Raw genomic sequence first — 15,918 nt, forward strand, 5'->3', positions numbered from 1 at the left:
AATAGTTAATAAGACATTAAAGGTGTTTCGTAAAACTTAATACTTATTACTTAATGACATAAGTTGACTTTAAATTACGTTATACGTAAGTTGTTAATTTAAAATTTATTACTTAATTTTTACTTTTAAGTATTGAAGTTGTTTTGATAAAATTGACTTAAAACATATTTTAAATCATCAAAATGATATATTTATCCTTATAAATTATAATTAAGGCAAAAGAGGTTATGTAATAGTAGAGGTATTGTAATAACAAAGAAAATTATGAAAGTAATTAGGGAAAATGGGGTTAAAAATGTAAAATAAATATATGGACTTAAGAATAAATTAAGTGGTTTTACTTGTCACTTGAAGTTGTTTTTTATTTTGAGTCATATTATAAGTTATTTTTACCAAATATACTTAATTTATTTAATAACTTAAATTAAGTTATTAAATCACTTTTAAGTTACTTTTAAGTTATAAATCAAAACACCCACTAAGTGTTTATATAAAATATTTTGTACAAAAGTTCTTATTTTTTAAAAGAACTTTCAATCAAATAAATTTTCTTCGCACTGATTTGAAAATATAAGGTCTTATTTGATAACTATTTTTAAAAATATTTTTTTATTCTTTGTTTATAAAAAAAAATTAAAAAGGATGGTTTTATGGAACATATTTTAGGTGTTTTTAGACCTTTTTTTCTATATATTTTAAGAAACAATAAAAAAATACAAAGAATATTAAAAAAAAATTACATCCTATATAAGTTCATAAAGAAAATTAATTTTTATATTTAAATTCCTAAAATTAATTTTATTATTTAAAATAATTTAAATTTACTTTTAAGATCTATTCCTTAAATTTTATCTTTTAAAAAACTTAATGATTTTAAAAATTATTTATAAAAAAAATTGATGTATTAAATAAATTTTACCCAACTTTAAAATATTTTTAAAGGTATATAGTATAAATTTATACTTTTTTATGAAATATTATATTTTTATATGGAAAATCTATTTTTTTATTAAAAAAAAACCCTTGAGCCGTTCCTAAACAACAGTTAGTGTGAAATTTCTAGGACTCAGTACTTCTTCCAGCGACTGCCAATGTCGTCAAATGAGAAAAACCTAGAATCCTCTTCCTCTTCCGATTCGTCTTCCTCATCTGAGTTTTGGAAGGAGCGCTTCTTCATCCCCACTCTTCTTGCAGGTTGATTTGTTTCCCGCACAACTTTGGATATTACGGTCTAATTTCTTTCTTTTTATTATTTTTTCCTTTTCCTTCATTTTCTCGGAGACCAAGCGGAGCTTAATTATCTGTATTCCCATGGAATAGGGATTGTTGGTGGAGGAACTGGATTGGTATCCAAATATCGAAAAGTCCATGGACTCGCTAACATTTCTGCTACTTACGCTGCTAATTTTGCTATTGTCACTGGTTGCTATTGCGGTAAATTCCTATCCTCTTCTTGTGAATTTTGAATCCCGTGGTTTCAAGTATGTTGTGCAATGTGTCTATTCATATTACACAACTTTCTTAAGGCAATTACAGTAGCGTCATACACCTTAGGGATGGAAATTTGAAGATATGAACCGATTGGATTACTTGGGAATTTTGTAATTGGGACCCCTTTTGATTAGTTTCTGTTCAAGTCCAAGCATCGTATTGGAAATCACATCTACTTCAATGATAAGATTTTGAAGGTTATGATGATTGTGTAGGTTAAATGGAACTAAAGATTTGGGCGGGCGATAGCCCGTGTTTGTTGTAAATCACTATCATAAATCTTTCCGGTGAAATCTTAGGTCACCTATCCTAGTTTTCAATGGAGGACACCATTTTTGTGAAAGAAGGATTGATTTTGGTCATTAATCAATTGCAAACTGCACATTTGATGAATTAGGATGGATGGGAATTCTCTATGTCAACTTTTTGGATCTTTTCTTTTTATCAATGGAAACAAGTAGATGGTTGATAAAAACATATTATTTGAAATTAGAGAATGAAGGAAACCCCAATAGAAAAACTAGTGCAGTTCATGATAACATCCTGGACAATATTTTTGTTATTTGACTAGCCATTAGGAGAAGCAAATACAATTGGTACACTAATTAGGAAGATTGATGTAATAGCAATTAATGAAGAAAAACATCCAATTGGAAAGCAACACTCGTGCTTCTAACATCCAAGCTACCAAGGAAAGAACAATGCCTGATCAACAAAAAATGCATCCTACCAAGGAAAGAACAATGCCTGATCAACAAAAAATGCATCATTTAGGGAATTTACTATGAATCTTTTGCATGTGATCCTATATGATTCTTTTCCACTGTTTTATTAGTTTGTTTGAACCTGGAGTTTGTTTTTTGTTTTTTTTTATTCCACAAAGGGGCATGCTAGATTATTTTTTTTCTTTGATTGGAAACGACACAAAGATATATTGATAGAAAAAAGAAGTACAAGAAGAAGGATGAGAAATCCTCCCACCAAAGACAACTAAATTACAGGAAAATACACATAAAACAAACGAACTCCCACTAAGGACCAATCCTTATGGAGTACACACCCTATCCAATCCAGTTGAATCACATTAAGGGGAGTCCCCTTAAATGCCTTGGAACAGAAAGCCCAAAGGGAAGCAAGGAAAACAATAGAGTCCCAAAGGAACTTTGAATTCCTTGCTTTATCCTCGAAAATTCTTGCGTTTCTTTCCCACTACACAACCCGAATTAGAGCGATGCTCACAGCTTGCCACAAAACTATCCCTCTCTTAGAATTACCGAAGCCTTTAAATTTGATGAACATCATGTCATATATGCTCCTTGGGGGAACCCAATCCATCTTAGCTAACTGAAATAACCTGTGCCACAACCCAATCGTCAAGGAACAATGAAGAAAAAGATGATCTGTTGATTCCCCATGCTTCATGCACAGAATACAAATATCAGGACTAAGGGCTTTGTAAGGTCTTCTCACTTGTAACATGTCATTAGTATTCACTTTCTTGTGTGCCACTAACCAAACAAAGGACTTCGCTTTGAAAGGAACTTGAGAATTCCAAACGATCTTTGAAGGAAAGTCCTGAGGAGATCCAGAAGATTGAGATAATGCTAGAAAAAAGGATTTGAGTGAAAAAAGCCCTGAAGAGGATAATGGCCATAATCTGGCATCTGGGACTGAAGGAGAAAGATGCAAATCATCAAGAGACCACATGAGGCCTTCTAAGTCCTCAATCTCAGAATCTGACAAGTTACGGCGAAAATTCAAATTCCAAGAGAAAGGACGAGATGGACCGAGAACTGAAGAAATAGAAATGTTTTTATCCATGACTACTCTAAATAGTCTTGGATATTGGATTCGCAAAGGTTGGTCCCCCCACCACAAATCTTCCCAGAACCGAATTCTTTCCCTGTTTCCTACCACATACCGAGTAAACAAGGAAAACCCCTGAAAGACTTGTGCTATAGCCTTCCAAGGACAGCGATGTGACCATCTGACTAAAGTGTTAGCATCCCAACCATTAGAGTGTGAACCATAAATGCTTAAAATGACCTGATGCCAAAGAGCTGAACCCTCTCTAAGATACCTCCATAACCATTTCCCTAGAAGAGCGAGATTCCTCCAAGAAATATTCCCAAAACCCAAACCCCCTATTGTCTTCGGTTTGCACAAAACATCCCACCTCACTAAATGATCCCTTTTGCCTTCCCCAACCCCTGACTATAAAAAATCCCTTTGCAACCTCTCAATTTTTGCAGCCACTGAAGCGGGGATCTTAAATAAGGAAAGGAAGTAACATGGCAAATGGGTAAGGCAAGATTGGATAAGTGTTATCCTCCCCCCGAAGGATAAGTAGGCCTTTTGCCACCCATCTAATCTACTTGAGATTCTCTCAATCACTAGATCTCAAAAGCCACACGCCTTAGGATTCCCGCCCAAAGGGAGACCCAGATAGAGAATAGGCCATCCGGACGCCTTACAATCAAGCATCACAGCCAATCTTGAAAGATGAGCCTGATCAAGATTGATGCCATAAATACTACTCTTTTCAAGATTGACCTTGAGCCCAAAAATGTGCCCAAACACTAACAAAAGACTCTTCAGAGTCTGTAGCTCTTCCTCCCGTGAGTTAGAAAAGAATATGGTATCATCAGCAAATTGCAAATGGGACACCCTAGTTCTATTTCTACCCACCCTGAAACCCTCCATCATATTTCTTTCCTCTGCTCTCATAAGCATCCTACTCAGTACATCTGCGACTAAAGTAAAAAAAAAGGGGATAAAGGGTCGCCTTGTCTTAATCCTCTTGATGCCTTAACCCACCCTTTAGCGCTACCATTCACCAAGATTGCATAAGATACCGAAGATAAACATCCACTCATCCATTTCCTCTATCTAGGACTGAACTCCTTCTTTTCTAACACATGATCCAAAAAAATCCCACTTCATGTGATCGTAGGCCTTTTCAAAGTCTATTTTGAATACGACGCCTTCCTCCCCTGACCGTCTTCTCTCATCCACTATCTCATTCGCTATAAGAACCGCGTCCAATATTTGTCTCCCTTGAACAAAAGCGCCTTGAGTATAGTGGATGGTCTCATGTAGAACCCCTCTTAAGCGCCCTGAGAGCACTTTGGCTATTATCTTGTAGAGACTAGTGATCAAACTAATGGGTCTAAAGTCTGATATTCTCTTTGACAAACTCTTTTTGGGTATTAGAACAATGAAAGAGGCCTTAGTGCTTTGATTGATAATTCCGCTCCTATGAAATTCTGCGAACACTCTCACCAACTCCTCCTTAATCACATCCCAACACTCTTGGAATACGGCGATAGTAAAGCCATCAAGCCCCGGAGCCTTGTCCCTATCCAACTGAAAAATGGCCTTAGAAATCTCTTCTTCAGTGAAAGGGGAGTCTAACCTTAACGCACTCTCTTCCGAAATAGGGGACCAATCTAATCCTTCAACACCCCAGGACTCTCCTGTAGGACTTGTGTAAAGCTTTTCAAAGTAATGTAAGATCTCCTCTGTGATACTCTCGGCATTCTTCAGCACTAAGCCCCTCTCATTCTCCAACTCCTTAATATATTTCCTATTTCGTCTGTCATTAGCCACTTTATGATAAAACTTAGAGTTGTAATCCCCTTCCTTGACCCATTTCACCTTAGCTTTTTGTCTGCAATGAATTTCCTCCCTCAATATTAATTCCTCTAGCTCCCCTTTTCTTGAGGCTCTTTGGCTTAACAAATCAGAATTGAGACCCCCTTCCTGCTCAACGGCATCAAAGTTAGCTAAATCATTGAGAATACTATTTTTCTTTTCTTTAAGCTCTCCAAAAGAAAACTTATTCCACTCCTTCAATTTGGCTTTAACATGTTGAAGTCTCCTCATGAACTTATGACCTTCCCATCCGTTTCCTTGAAACCCACTCCACCAATCTCTAAAGTTCTCCTTGAAATTAGGGTGTTTTAGCCACATATTCTCAAACCTAAAAGGTGTTGGCCCCCACATAAACGGGTTGGTATCCATAACAATTGGCCAGTGATCCGAGGTCCTTCTGATTAAGGCTTCTTGAAGGCCTTGGGGAAAGAGCAGCCCCCACTCATTTGAGTAGAGAAAACGGTCCAGTCTCTTACACACGGGAGACTCTTGCATATTTGACCAAGTGAATGAAGCATTCCGAAGAGGTGGTCAAGCAATTCACATTCTCTAATAAAACTATCAAAGTCCCTCATGCTTGGTGTTAGACTAGAACCCCCCATTTTTTCTGAGCTTCTCCTTATGACATTAAAATCACCGCCCACACACCATAACGGATAAGTTAATCCATATATGTCAAAAAGTTCCACCCAAAAATCCTTCCTAAGTGAGGGACTGTTTGGACCATAAACAGCGGAAATCCAAAGAGGTCCACAACCGTCCAAAGAGAACTTGACTGAGACCGAGAAAGATCCTATTATCACCTCCTCTCTACGCAGATTTTTTGAATCCCAGATGATCAAAATCCCACCTGATGCCCCAGACGCCGGAAGAGCAACCCAGTCCTTATTCCTGATCGTCCAGACACTTCCCACAAACCTTCTATCACAATTCTCCTTTTTTGTTTCTTGAATCATCACAATATCCGGATTCTCTGACCTAAGAAAATCTTTAACCATCCTACGCTTATTCCTTGAACCCAAACCCCTAACGTTCCAGCTGATAATTTTCATGGGAAAACACAAAGACCTTAACCTTCCGAGCCAAAACCAACAGGTCTCAATAACCTGTAGGGCCTCTGTTCTTCCTCCTGGAATACACCTTAATGTCAAGAGAGCATAAAACCTCTCTCACTTTGGCCATTTTCCCGGAGGACAGACCATCAATAAGGAAATCACCTGAATCCTCCTTATGCGACCTGACAATAGATTCCTTAGGGGTACAACTCTTAGTCATCTGGTTAGATAAAGCACACTGGTTCTCCTCCTCAACACGGTCAGGGATGTCACCATATTTTAAATAGTCAACACCACCTTTTTCATAAAATTTTTTTGAGATAACTTGATTTTCCGTAGGAGACTGAGGAAGAGGGACTGAATTGGGAGAAGTGGACCAGAGGGACTCGTCAAAGGAGAATCCGGACTACAGGAAGGAAAAGAAGGTGACTCGGGTGGCTGAGAAGGAGAGGGCTGACATACCTCCAAGCTTTTGGCTCCCGGAATTTCGCAAATCCCCTCAAAGATGAGTCCTTTACCTCTGATTATTGAATTAGAAGGTGAAACCATGTCTGAAGAGCCACGCAGATCAAACCCCACTCGTCCCGTTAGCCCTCCTTTGACTTCATCGCGGCTCGCCGAGGTGTCCTCCTTCGAAAGATTACCAGACAGAGGACATCTGGAGAGAGGATTCACTCTGATTCCTCGCTCCATCTGAAATCCCATCCCAAACTCCTCTTCCATGTTGCGGTCTTCACTTGACGACGACGAACCCCGTGTGAAAATAGGCTCACTGCTACACCGATGACCCTGTCGCCGATCGACGCTTAGAGGGAAGAGGGTAGACCACGTCTTCTTTGAAATTGTCGTCTCTTCCTCATGCGTAGCATCTCTCGTGTGAACCGCGGGGGCTTTCCCCTTCCTCGCTTCGATTTCTTCCCTTCGCGTCCAGACATCCATACCAGAGGGCTTCGATCCTCCTAAGTTTTGGCCCAACCCCGACGGGCCTTTAAACTTACAACCCATGGTGGTGTCTGACAATGGACTAGGGTTGGAAAGGGACTGGGCCTTTAACTTAACAGCCCGACCTTCTTCTCCAAAGAAAGGCGCGGCGCCAGCCCTTGCACCGTCTGGACAGAGCATCGCGATCGCCTTTGCAGAGGAAACAACTCGCTGGGGAGAAGGGGACGAAGCCGATGCAGTCTGGTGGGCTTGAGGAGCTTCTAGGCCATCTTGAAGCCCACGATGCCTCATCCCACTTTGGGCCCTTACCGAGTGGGCTTTAAAAGAGGTCTCATGCTCGGGCCCAATAAAATTTTCTTCTGTTGGGCCCAAGCTGCTCCTTCCCCCTCCATTCTCCCCTTTGTCCGCCAAACTTGTCCTTGACTGCCGATGACGTGCCCGGGGAAGACGCCTCTTTCTGTAGCACTCAATGTCCCTAATACTACCTTGTAGCCCTTCTGTAGCTTTTGACGATTGAGAGACGCAACCTCCCGCTTTCACCCACTCGTTCCTGCTACGGGTTATCTCGGACGTGACATCGTCGGCTTCATCATCTTCTCCGGTGACTGAAACTGCTACTGTATAGGACCAGTCCTCATCTTCCACCTCAAGCAACGCTGGTAACACGACATTTGGAAGCATCTCCACCCACAGCTTCGCCCTCGTCAAGTCCACCAGCTTCAAAGTTTCCTTTGCCACCTTCGTTACCCTCCCCCGTTTCTTCAAAATGAAATTCAACTGAACTTCATCCCACAAGTGGAAAGGGAGACCTTTCAATACTAACCAGCCCCTCTTGAACTTTCCGTGAACCACCATATTTTCCTTAGGCGACCATTTCCTTAGCAGAATCGTCCTTCCTTTCACTGAAAGTCTTCCCTGATCATGAACCCTTTCCACTCTCCTTGTTGAACTCACAAAGAAGCACCCTTTGAAAGCTGAAATGGGATTTATGGACACCATTCCTTTCATACCCATCATCCTCGCAATGGCTCTTCCTTCGTGAGTCCAGTCTTGGACTTTTTCTTGGCTTTCACATATTACAGCTCTGGCCCATTTTCCAGCTGCCAACGTACCTCCAGTCCTAAAACCAGCCTCTGCCACCACTTCTGCATATGACCGACCTCCTCTGAAAGTGTCCCTATTCATCCGGATATCACCATTCTTCTCCTTCGAAGCTCCTCCGTCTCGTTCAGAATACTCTTGCACTGATAGGATCGCCTTCCTAAGATCTTCCCACCCTTTCCCTTTGATGCCCTCGGGGACGACAAGAAATAAAGGTTTCCTTTTTATAACCAATTCTGTAATTTTCATGAACCGCCCTTTGTTATTGAAGCATATCTCCATCAAGAGGGTCTTAGTCTTGCCCCTGATCTTTCGAACAAAACCCCTGGAAACCTCCACCTCCACAGCTTTCTTCAAATGCTCCATCAACCAATCCAGCTCCTCCATGTCAAATCCTACTAAAACTACGAAACCTCGGCTCCTCTCTGTTACTGATACCCAAGTTCCACCATTCAATCCTTCAAACTCTACTTGAAAGGACTTTTTCTCCACAATATTCCTTTCAACTTTGCACTTCATCTCGTATTTCTCACCCTTACCAGACTTAGTTAAGAATGGAAAGCATAAAAATCACAAACTTGGAGAAATTCGGGGCATGCTAGATTATGCATCTGTCCATATACACAAATAGATCTTGACTGGCAATCTATTTAGGCCACCAAGGCAAATTGCAAGTACCAAAACACATGGATTATGACTCTAGTGTTCTATCCCGAAATTGGTAATTTTATTTTTTATTTGTGTGATATAATTGTGATACCTGAGATTGAACATCTATCACCAAATCTCAAGCTATAGTGAAAAATGTGGCAATTGATGCATTAAATTCCCTCTGTTCCATGATTCTTAAGTTACTGTAGTTAGTTTTTCCTTTTTATTTATTTTATTATTATTATTATTTTCATTACTTATCAAAAATAGTTTTTTGTATGGAATTAAACCTAGAATCATCTCAATCCCTACCCACGGTGGGTGTGTGTGTTATTCTTACCATTCTTCATTACTTATCAAAAAAAAAAAAAAAAGAATTATCTCAATCCCCACCCCAACCCTTGCCACTTGGTCTGAGCCTCAAGGGCCAATTGCAGTTGTTAGTTTTGATGATATAAAGTGGGAATTATTTTATGATGATTTCAATGCATTTATATTGAAGTGTCTTGAGTTCCACACCAATGGGATAATAAATCAAAGTACAAATGCAATCTTCATTGCTTTGGTGCCTAAGAAAAGCCAAACTTTTAAAATCTCGGATTATAGACCTATTAGCTTGGTTACAAGTTTATATAAGATAATTGCTAAGGTCTTATCAAGGCGTTTACGCAAAGTCCTCCATGAAACAGTCTCTGGCTCTCAAGGAGCCTTTGTTGAAGGGAGACACATTTTGGATGCTGTGTTGATAGCCAATGAAGTGGTGGATGAGAAAAGAAGGTCAGGGGAGGAAGGGGTAGTCTTCAAAATCGATTTTGAGAAGGCCTATGATCATGTGGATTGGGGCTTTTTAAATCATGTGCTAGAAAGGAAGGGGTTCAGTCTGAAATGGAGATTTTGGATAAGGGGATGTTTGTCTTCATCAAGTTTTGCAATCCTAGTTAATGGGAATGCAAAGGGTTGGGTTAAGGCCTTTAGAGGTTTGAGACAAGGAGACCCCTTTTCTCTTTTCCTTTTTACTTTAGTAGCAGATGTTCTAAGTAGGTTGATGATCAGAGTAGAGGAAACTGGGCTAACTGAGGGTTTCTTTGTGGGGAGGGATAAGACTAAAGTGTCTTTGTTACAGTTTGCAGATGACGCCATCTTTTTCTCTAAAACCTCTTTGGAACATCTTCAAAACCTAAAGATTATCCTTTTGGTTTTTGGGCAAGTATCAGGTTTAAAAATCAACCTAGAAAAAAGCACCATTTCAGGTATTAATACTGGACAGGAGTTGTTGTGTAGTTTGACCTCGGTTTTTGATTGCAAAGTGTCAGAGTGGCCTTTGTCTTATTTAGGCCTTCCTTTGGGAGGGAACCCAAAGATAATAGGCTTTTGGGATCCGGTGGTTGAAAGAATTTCGAGGAGGTTGGATGGTTGGAAAAAGGCATTTTTGTCTCTGGGAGGGAGGATTACTTTAATTCAGTCAAGTTTGTCTCACATCCCTAGCTACTTCCTCTCCCTCTTCAAAATCCCAGCATCAATAGCCTCAAAGATTGAGAAGTTGCAAAAGGATTTTCTTTGGTCTGGGGCGGGGGAAGGGAAGAAAGATCATCTTATTAGATGGGATGTTGTTAGTAGACCAAAGGAGTTGGGAGGTTTGGGTTTTGGGAAGACTTCTCTGAGAAACATTGCTCTCTTTGGGAAATGGCTTTAGAGGTTCCCTAGAGAAAGGAGTGGTCTTTGGCATAAGATTATTGTGAGTATTTATGGGACACATCCTAATGGATGGGACGCCAACATGGTGGTTAGATGGTCACACAAATGTCCTTGGAAGGCTATTGCTCAAGTTTTCCAAGATTTTTCCCCTTTTGTCCACCTAGTGGTGGGGAATGGGGAGAGAATTCGTTTTTGGGAAGATCATTGGTGGGGTAACCAAACTTTGTGCTCTCAATTTGTTGGTCTTTATAGAGTTATTTCTGTGAAAAACCTCACTGTCTCAAATGTCCTTGGCAATTCCTTTCCACTGTCTTGGAATTTTAATTTTCACCGCAATCTCATTGATTAAGAATTTGATCTCCTTCAGAGTTTAATGTCTTCCCTTAGTTCAGTGTTTTTCTCTCTTTCTTTGGCAGATTCAAGAGCGTGGTCTTTGTCATCATCAGACCTGTTTTCAGTGAAATCTTTTTTCTTGACCTTGTCAAAAGTCTCAAATCCTATCTTGTTCCTTCCAGCCAAGTTCTTGTGAAGTTCAAAAGCCCCCTCAAAGGTTAAGGCCCTTGCTTGGTTAGTAGCACATGGGAAGGTAAACACCAATGACAAGTTGCAATTGAGAAGACCCTACTAATCCCTCTGTCCTCAATGGTGCATTCTTTGCAAAGGAAATGGAGAATCGATAGATCATCTTTTTCTTCATTGCCCTGTTACCATTGGACTTTGGCACAAGTTGTTCAATCTAGCAGGGTTGGCTTGGGTTCCTCCAAGGAGTATTGAGGACATGTTGGTTATTGCTTTTAAAGGTTTGGGGAACTCATTAAGAGGCAAGACACTTTGGCAAATCGCTTGCCTTGCTTTGTTATGGATGGTATGGCAAGAGAGAAACAATAGGATCTTTGAGGATAAAGAGAGAACGGAAGAGATGGTATGGGACTTGATTATGTTCTTTTCCTCTCTTTGGGCCTCTTGTGCTGCAACTTTTAGAGGAGTTCCTCTAAGTGTTTTACAACTCAACTGGACTGCGGTTTGCGTTTCAAAAGTTTGAGAGTGTTGGGTTTTTTTCTGTGTTTTTAGTTTTCTTTAGTTGGGTGTTTTCTCTTTTGTTTAGTTTTTGTTTTGTGGGAAGGACCTCTCATCATTCTCTTGGTTTCTTCTCTTTCTCTTGTATCTTTTCCTCTATTAATATATTTTTCTTCGTTTCTGATCAAAAGAAAAAAAAATATTGAAGTGTCTACCAGATCATCTATAAATATATAAAATAAAAAAAAAATGTGCTACAGAGCAACATGGACTCTAGGTGTCTACAGTATATGGACCAAATCTTTGTTGCAGCTTGACAAGGGCTTTTGGAAGGAGTGGAGTAATAAGTGATACCCATTCTAGGCTTTGTGATAGGGACAAATGTTTAGTTTTAGTATATAGAGCAACTCATGTGTTTTATGTATCATGTGCAAACCAAGTTCCAATTTTAGATACTAAAGTGCATGCTAGAAATTATGCCTTAATAGGTGTTTGGTTGAGTAGGTGAACTTTGAAACCTTAAGACAAATTATCCCGTAAAGAAAGGATGAGATTTGTATAAAATAAAGAGGATATGTCTTGATGAGTGTTAACAAAGGTTCTTATGCTCATCAAAGAAAAAAAAAACAAAACAAAACTGAAGAAGAAAAAAGTTCTTGAAGATGATAAAATAGAAAAAGAACTAGATATAGATAAAGAATAACAAGAAATGCTCAATAACTAAAATAAAATTCCCAAAGTTATATTCAAACTCTCTAAAGGCATTTTGGTTATAGGCAACTTGTTATGTAGGAGGAGGAGGAGCTAGTTGGGAGTGGGTGATTTCTATTCGAGGACAAGTATTGTTATGGGGCATGACCATAGGACCAAGTTTTGATATGATGAATGGCTTGAGTAAGTGCCTTTGAAAGATTGTTTCCCTGACTTATTCATATTAGCAATTCATAAAGATGATCAATTGGCAAACTTATGGGAAGAATTATATTCTAGGATGAATATTGTTTTGAGATAAGAGTTATAGAATGAAGTTTTGGTATAATGCGCAATGTGGGGAAGCTCGCTTGAGTGCTTATTTCCCTAACTTAGGCTAATAGTTCATAAAGATAATTGAGTGGTGGACTTATGGGAAGAAGAAAGGACTTAAGATAATTTGAACTAGGAGATTTAAGAGATTTAGGAGTTCCTAGGATTGGGAATTGGATATAATGGAGTCGTTCTTGCACTTTATCCATCTTGTTAGCATTCACCATGATTTTGAGGATAGATCGATGTAGATAGTCTTTAAAAGGGTTCATTCTCTATAAAGTCTTTTTGAGAATCTTTAAGCTTAGTTGCTTCCTCTTTGTTCCAATTGAAGGAGGTTTGGACTACAAAGGCTTTCTTCAAGGTTGGATTTTTCGGTTTGGTAGGTGTTTGCAAGGAAAATCTTTATGGTTGATCAACTAATGTCTCTGGGATTGTCTCTTGCTAATGGATGTTGTTTGGGAAAACAAGAGGAGTCAAATCATGTCCTCGTCCATTATTAGTTATAAGTAGGCTATAAATTGTTGTCTTTCACACACACACACATATTTTCTGAAGTCAACTAGGTCTTTTCTCATTCAAGTAAAAAGCTTTGTTGGATTGGTATGGTATCTTTGAAGACATGAAACATAAGAGGATTTTCAGGATGGTGCCTTCATGTGTGTTTTATTATATTTGAAAAAAGTGTAATAGAATGGACCTTTGAAGGTTTAGGGCTTTTGGAATTAGCCCCAAAAGATTACCACCTCAAAAATCTGTTTGTTTGATTTAGGGGACAGGCGGGGGAACATCACTATTTTCTATTTAGGCTTCATTGATAACTTGGGCAGCAACTAGGCTGGATTGGGCCATTTGTATGCGTTCTTTTCTTTTCTTTTGTTTGTGGTGTGCTTTGTACACTTCCTTTGTGCTCAGCTGCACCCACTTCTTTGCCATGCCTACTTTACATGTATTACACTTGGTTTTGTGAGGAGAAAATCCCTATTTATGTTAGCAATAACACACAAGAAAAAAAAAAATAGATAGAACACACAAGATTTATAGCGGTTTGCTCTCAATGTGAGAGATACATCCATTTTGTCTTTATAGAATTTCCACTATGATCAAAAAGAAAAATACAAGGTAATCTCAAACCTAATAACACTCTTTTGTTTTCACACATCCTCACCTTAAAAAAGGGTCACCCACCCTAGTAATTCCTTATATAATGAGAAAATTAGGGCAAACTAATACATGTGTAGAATACCTAAAATACCCTTTAAATAAAAATTAGGCTCCACACAACTTAACAATCTTCCTAATTGGAGACTAATCCACCATCAAATGGCTCTTGCAACAGCAACACCTCCTTATTCCTCAAGTGAGAAGTTCGATTGAAGTTGCACACAACACCTCCTTGTATATTGAAATCTGTTATCTGTGTATGTACTTGAAATTGGAGGGAACCACAGAAAATCTGTGTGATCTTTTTTCTTCCTCCTTTTTGCTTTCGCCCAACATCATGTGTTTGTCATAACATATATCTTGTGAACCAATGAGTTTTTGATTGTAACACATTTTTTTCATTGCTTTGACAGGAGCACGTGAATTTGTACGACGAAATCGAGGTACAGGTCCTGATGATCTAATAAGTTCTGCAGTTGGTGGCTTTGGTAGTGGTGCTATTCTAGGGTGCCTTCAAGGTCAATTTCCATCGATCTCTCTCTGTTTCTTTCAATATATATTTGAAATGATTTTTCTTTATTAGAACCAAGGTGGGAAGACTAAGCTTCTCTGAAGTTCGAGATCACATATCAGACAATCCAGTTCTTCGATACATCTGCTCTGATTTAACTGTAGTTTGCACTATAAATTTATAAATTTGCTAAAAGGCTTGAACCATGTCAAAGGTCATACCAAGTAGCTAAATTTTGAACACCATGATAACAAACCTATTTGCCTTTTAGCTAGCCAGACTCCTTGTGTTTTTATTCAATCATCCAAAAGAATGTTTTATTCAACCGAGCTGGTGTTTGTCACTTGCATTGATTTCTCACTGCAATCTATTGAATCAATTCCACTGTGGGAGACTGCCCATATGACTTGGTTATTTTATGTCTTTACATAAGGGTCTATGTAGATTTTGTCTATTATGAGGTTTATTGTTTTCATTCGCAACATGAGGACTTCTTTGTTTGTCAGTAGTTAGTTCTTTGAATGGAGAAATCATTTACAAAATGGTTGAATCAGTTGTTTCTGACTTTTTCTTACATGTATGCCTGATTGTTTCCCTTTTAAGTGAAAAGCCTGGCATGAATGGAACCCAAGATTTCCTAAACCATGAAGGAAGCTTAGGTGCTAACTGAGCTAGGGTGGATGACAAATCAAATTATTTTCATTCAATTTTACAAGTTTTGGAATGATTGTTTTCGTGAATGGTGATGTGCATGTATTTGTCTAATCTTGCTGCTTGTAAAAATTGAAGGCTGTGATTGTTATTTTTTCACTGTTCAGCTCTATTTGATGACTACTACCCAATCCCCCCCAAACCTCAACTGAGCTCCCACCAGTGGTTGACTGTTTCTTTCTCTGGCATTTCAGGTGGTCGAGCAGGTGCTGTCCGATACTCAGTCATGTTTTCTGTTGCAGGAACATCAGTGGATTTTGCCATTCTTAAACTAAAACCTGTTTGGAAGAACTTCAGTGAGTCCATATCACAGAAGAGTGAGGATTGGCTGAAATTGCCAGAGTGGTCCCCCATCCAAGTCCTTGATGAGGAAGCCCTTGCTGCAAAGAAAGCTCGGGAACAAAAACTTTATGGGCAGAGGGCACTTGGAAGTCTAAATAAAGAAGAATCTTGAGGGTATGCTCTGTTCCTCATCAATAGAAGGAAATTCCTCACCAATAGAAAGGAAAAGGAGGAGAAAAATTATGCTTCTCGTGTACTTTTTTTTGGGTGTTCTTTCAGTTGAATGGCATTGTTTTCAAATAAGCTGATTTTTATGCGGTCAATGGGGGTTGTGTTTTGGGTTTTTATGTTTCGTTATCTCTGTAATTCTCTATCCAGTTGAGACACTTGCAGCCCCCCCAAGTCCCATATTTTATATAATCAAAGGTCCATTGGAGACTCAGAAAAAAGATCGTGAGGAAATATTGGCTTCTTTTGTTCTTTGTTCCATAGAATATACTAAAAACACCATCCCTCCTTTTGGGACTTCGCCATGTACATTTTGGGCAATAATGTCATATTGAACCATGCTGGCAAGGTCTACATCTTCACACAAAGACAATTTTTTTTGGCAGGTGATAG

The 15,918-nt window shown here is 38.9% G+C and overlaps 1 protein-coding gene across 1 annotated transcript; it reads left to right on the forward strand.

Annotated features, from left to right (window-relative positions):
* The first annotated feature begins 1,014 nt into the window (after positions 1 to 1,014).
* On the forward strand, positions 1,015 to 15,759 carry LOC100245423 (uncharacterized). The gene is made up of 4 exons (XM_002265869.5): positions 1,015 to 1,194; positions 1,321 to 1,434; positions 14,207 to 14,311; positions 15,210 to 15,759. Exons 1-4 carry the CDS (start codon positions 1,092 to 1,094, stop codon positions 15,467 to 15,469), a joined length of 582 nt encoding a protein of 193 aa, XP_002265905.3. The 5' UTR covers positions 1,015 to 1,091; the 3' UTR covers positions 15,470 to 15,759.
* Positions 15,760 to 15,918: the final 159 nt, after the last annotated feature.

Source organism: Vitis vinifera, chromosome 7, assembly GCF_030704535.1.
Source record: "Vitis vinifera cultivar Pinot Noir 40024 chromosome 7, ASM3070453v1".
NCBI lineage: Eukaryota > Viridiplantae > Streptophyta > Magnoliopsida > Vitales > Vitaceae > Vitis > Vitis vinifera.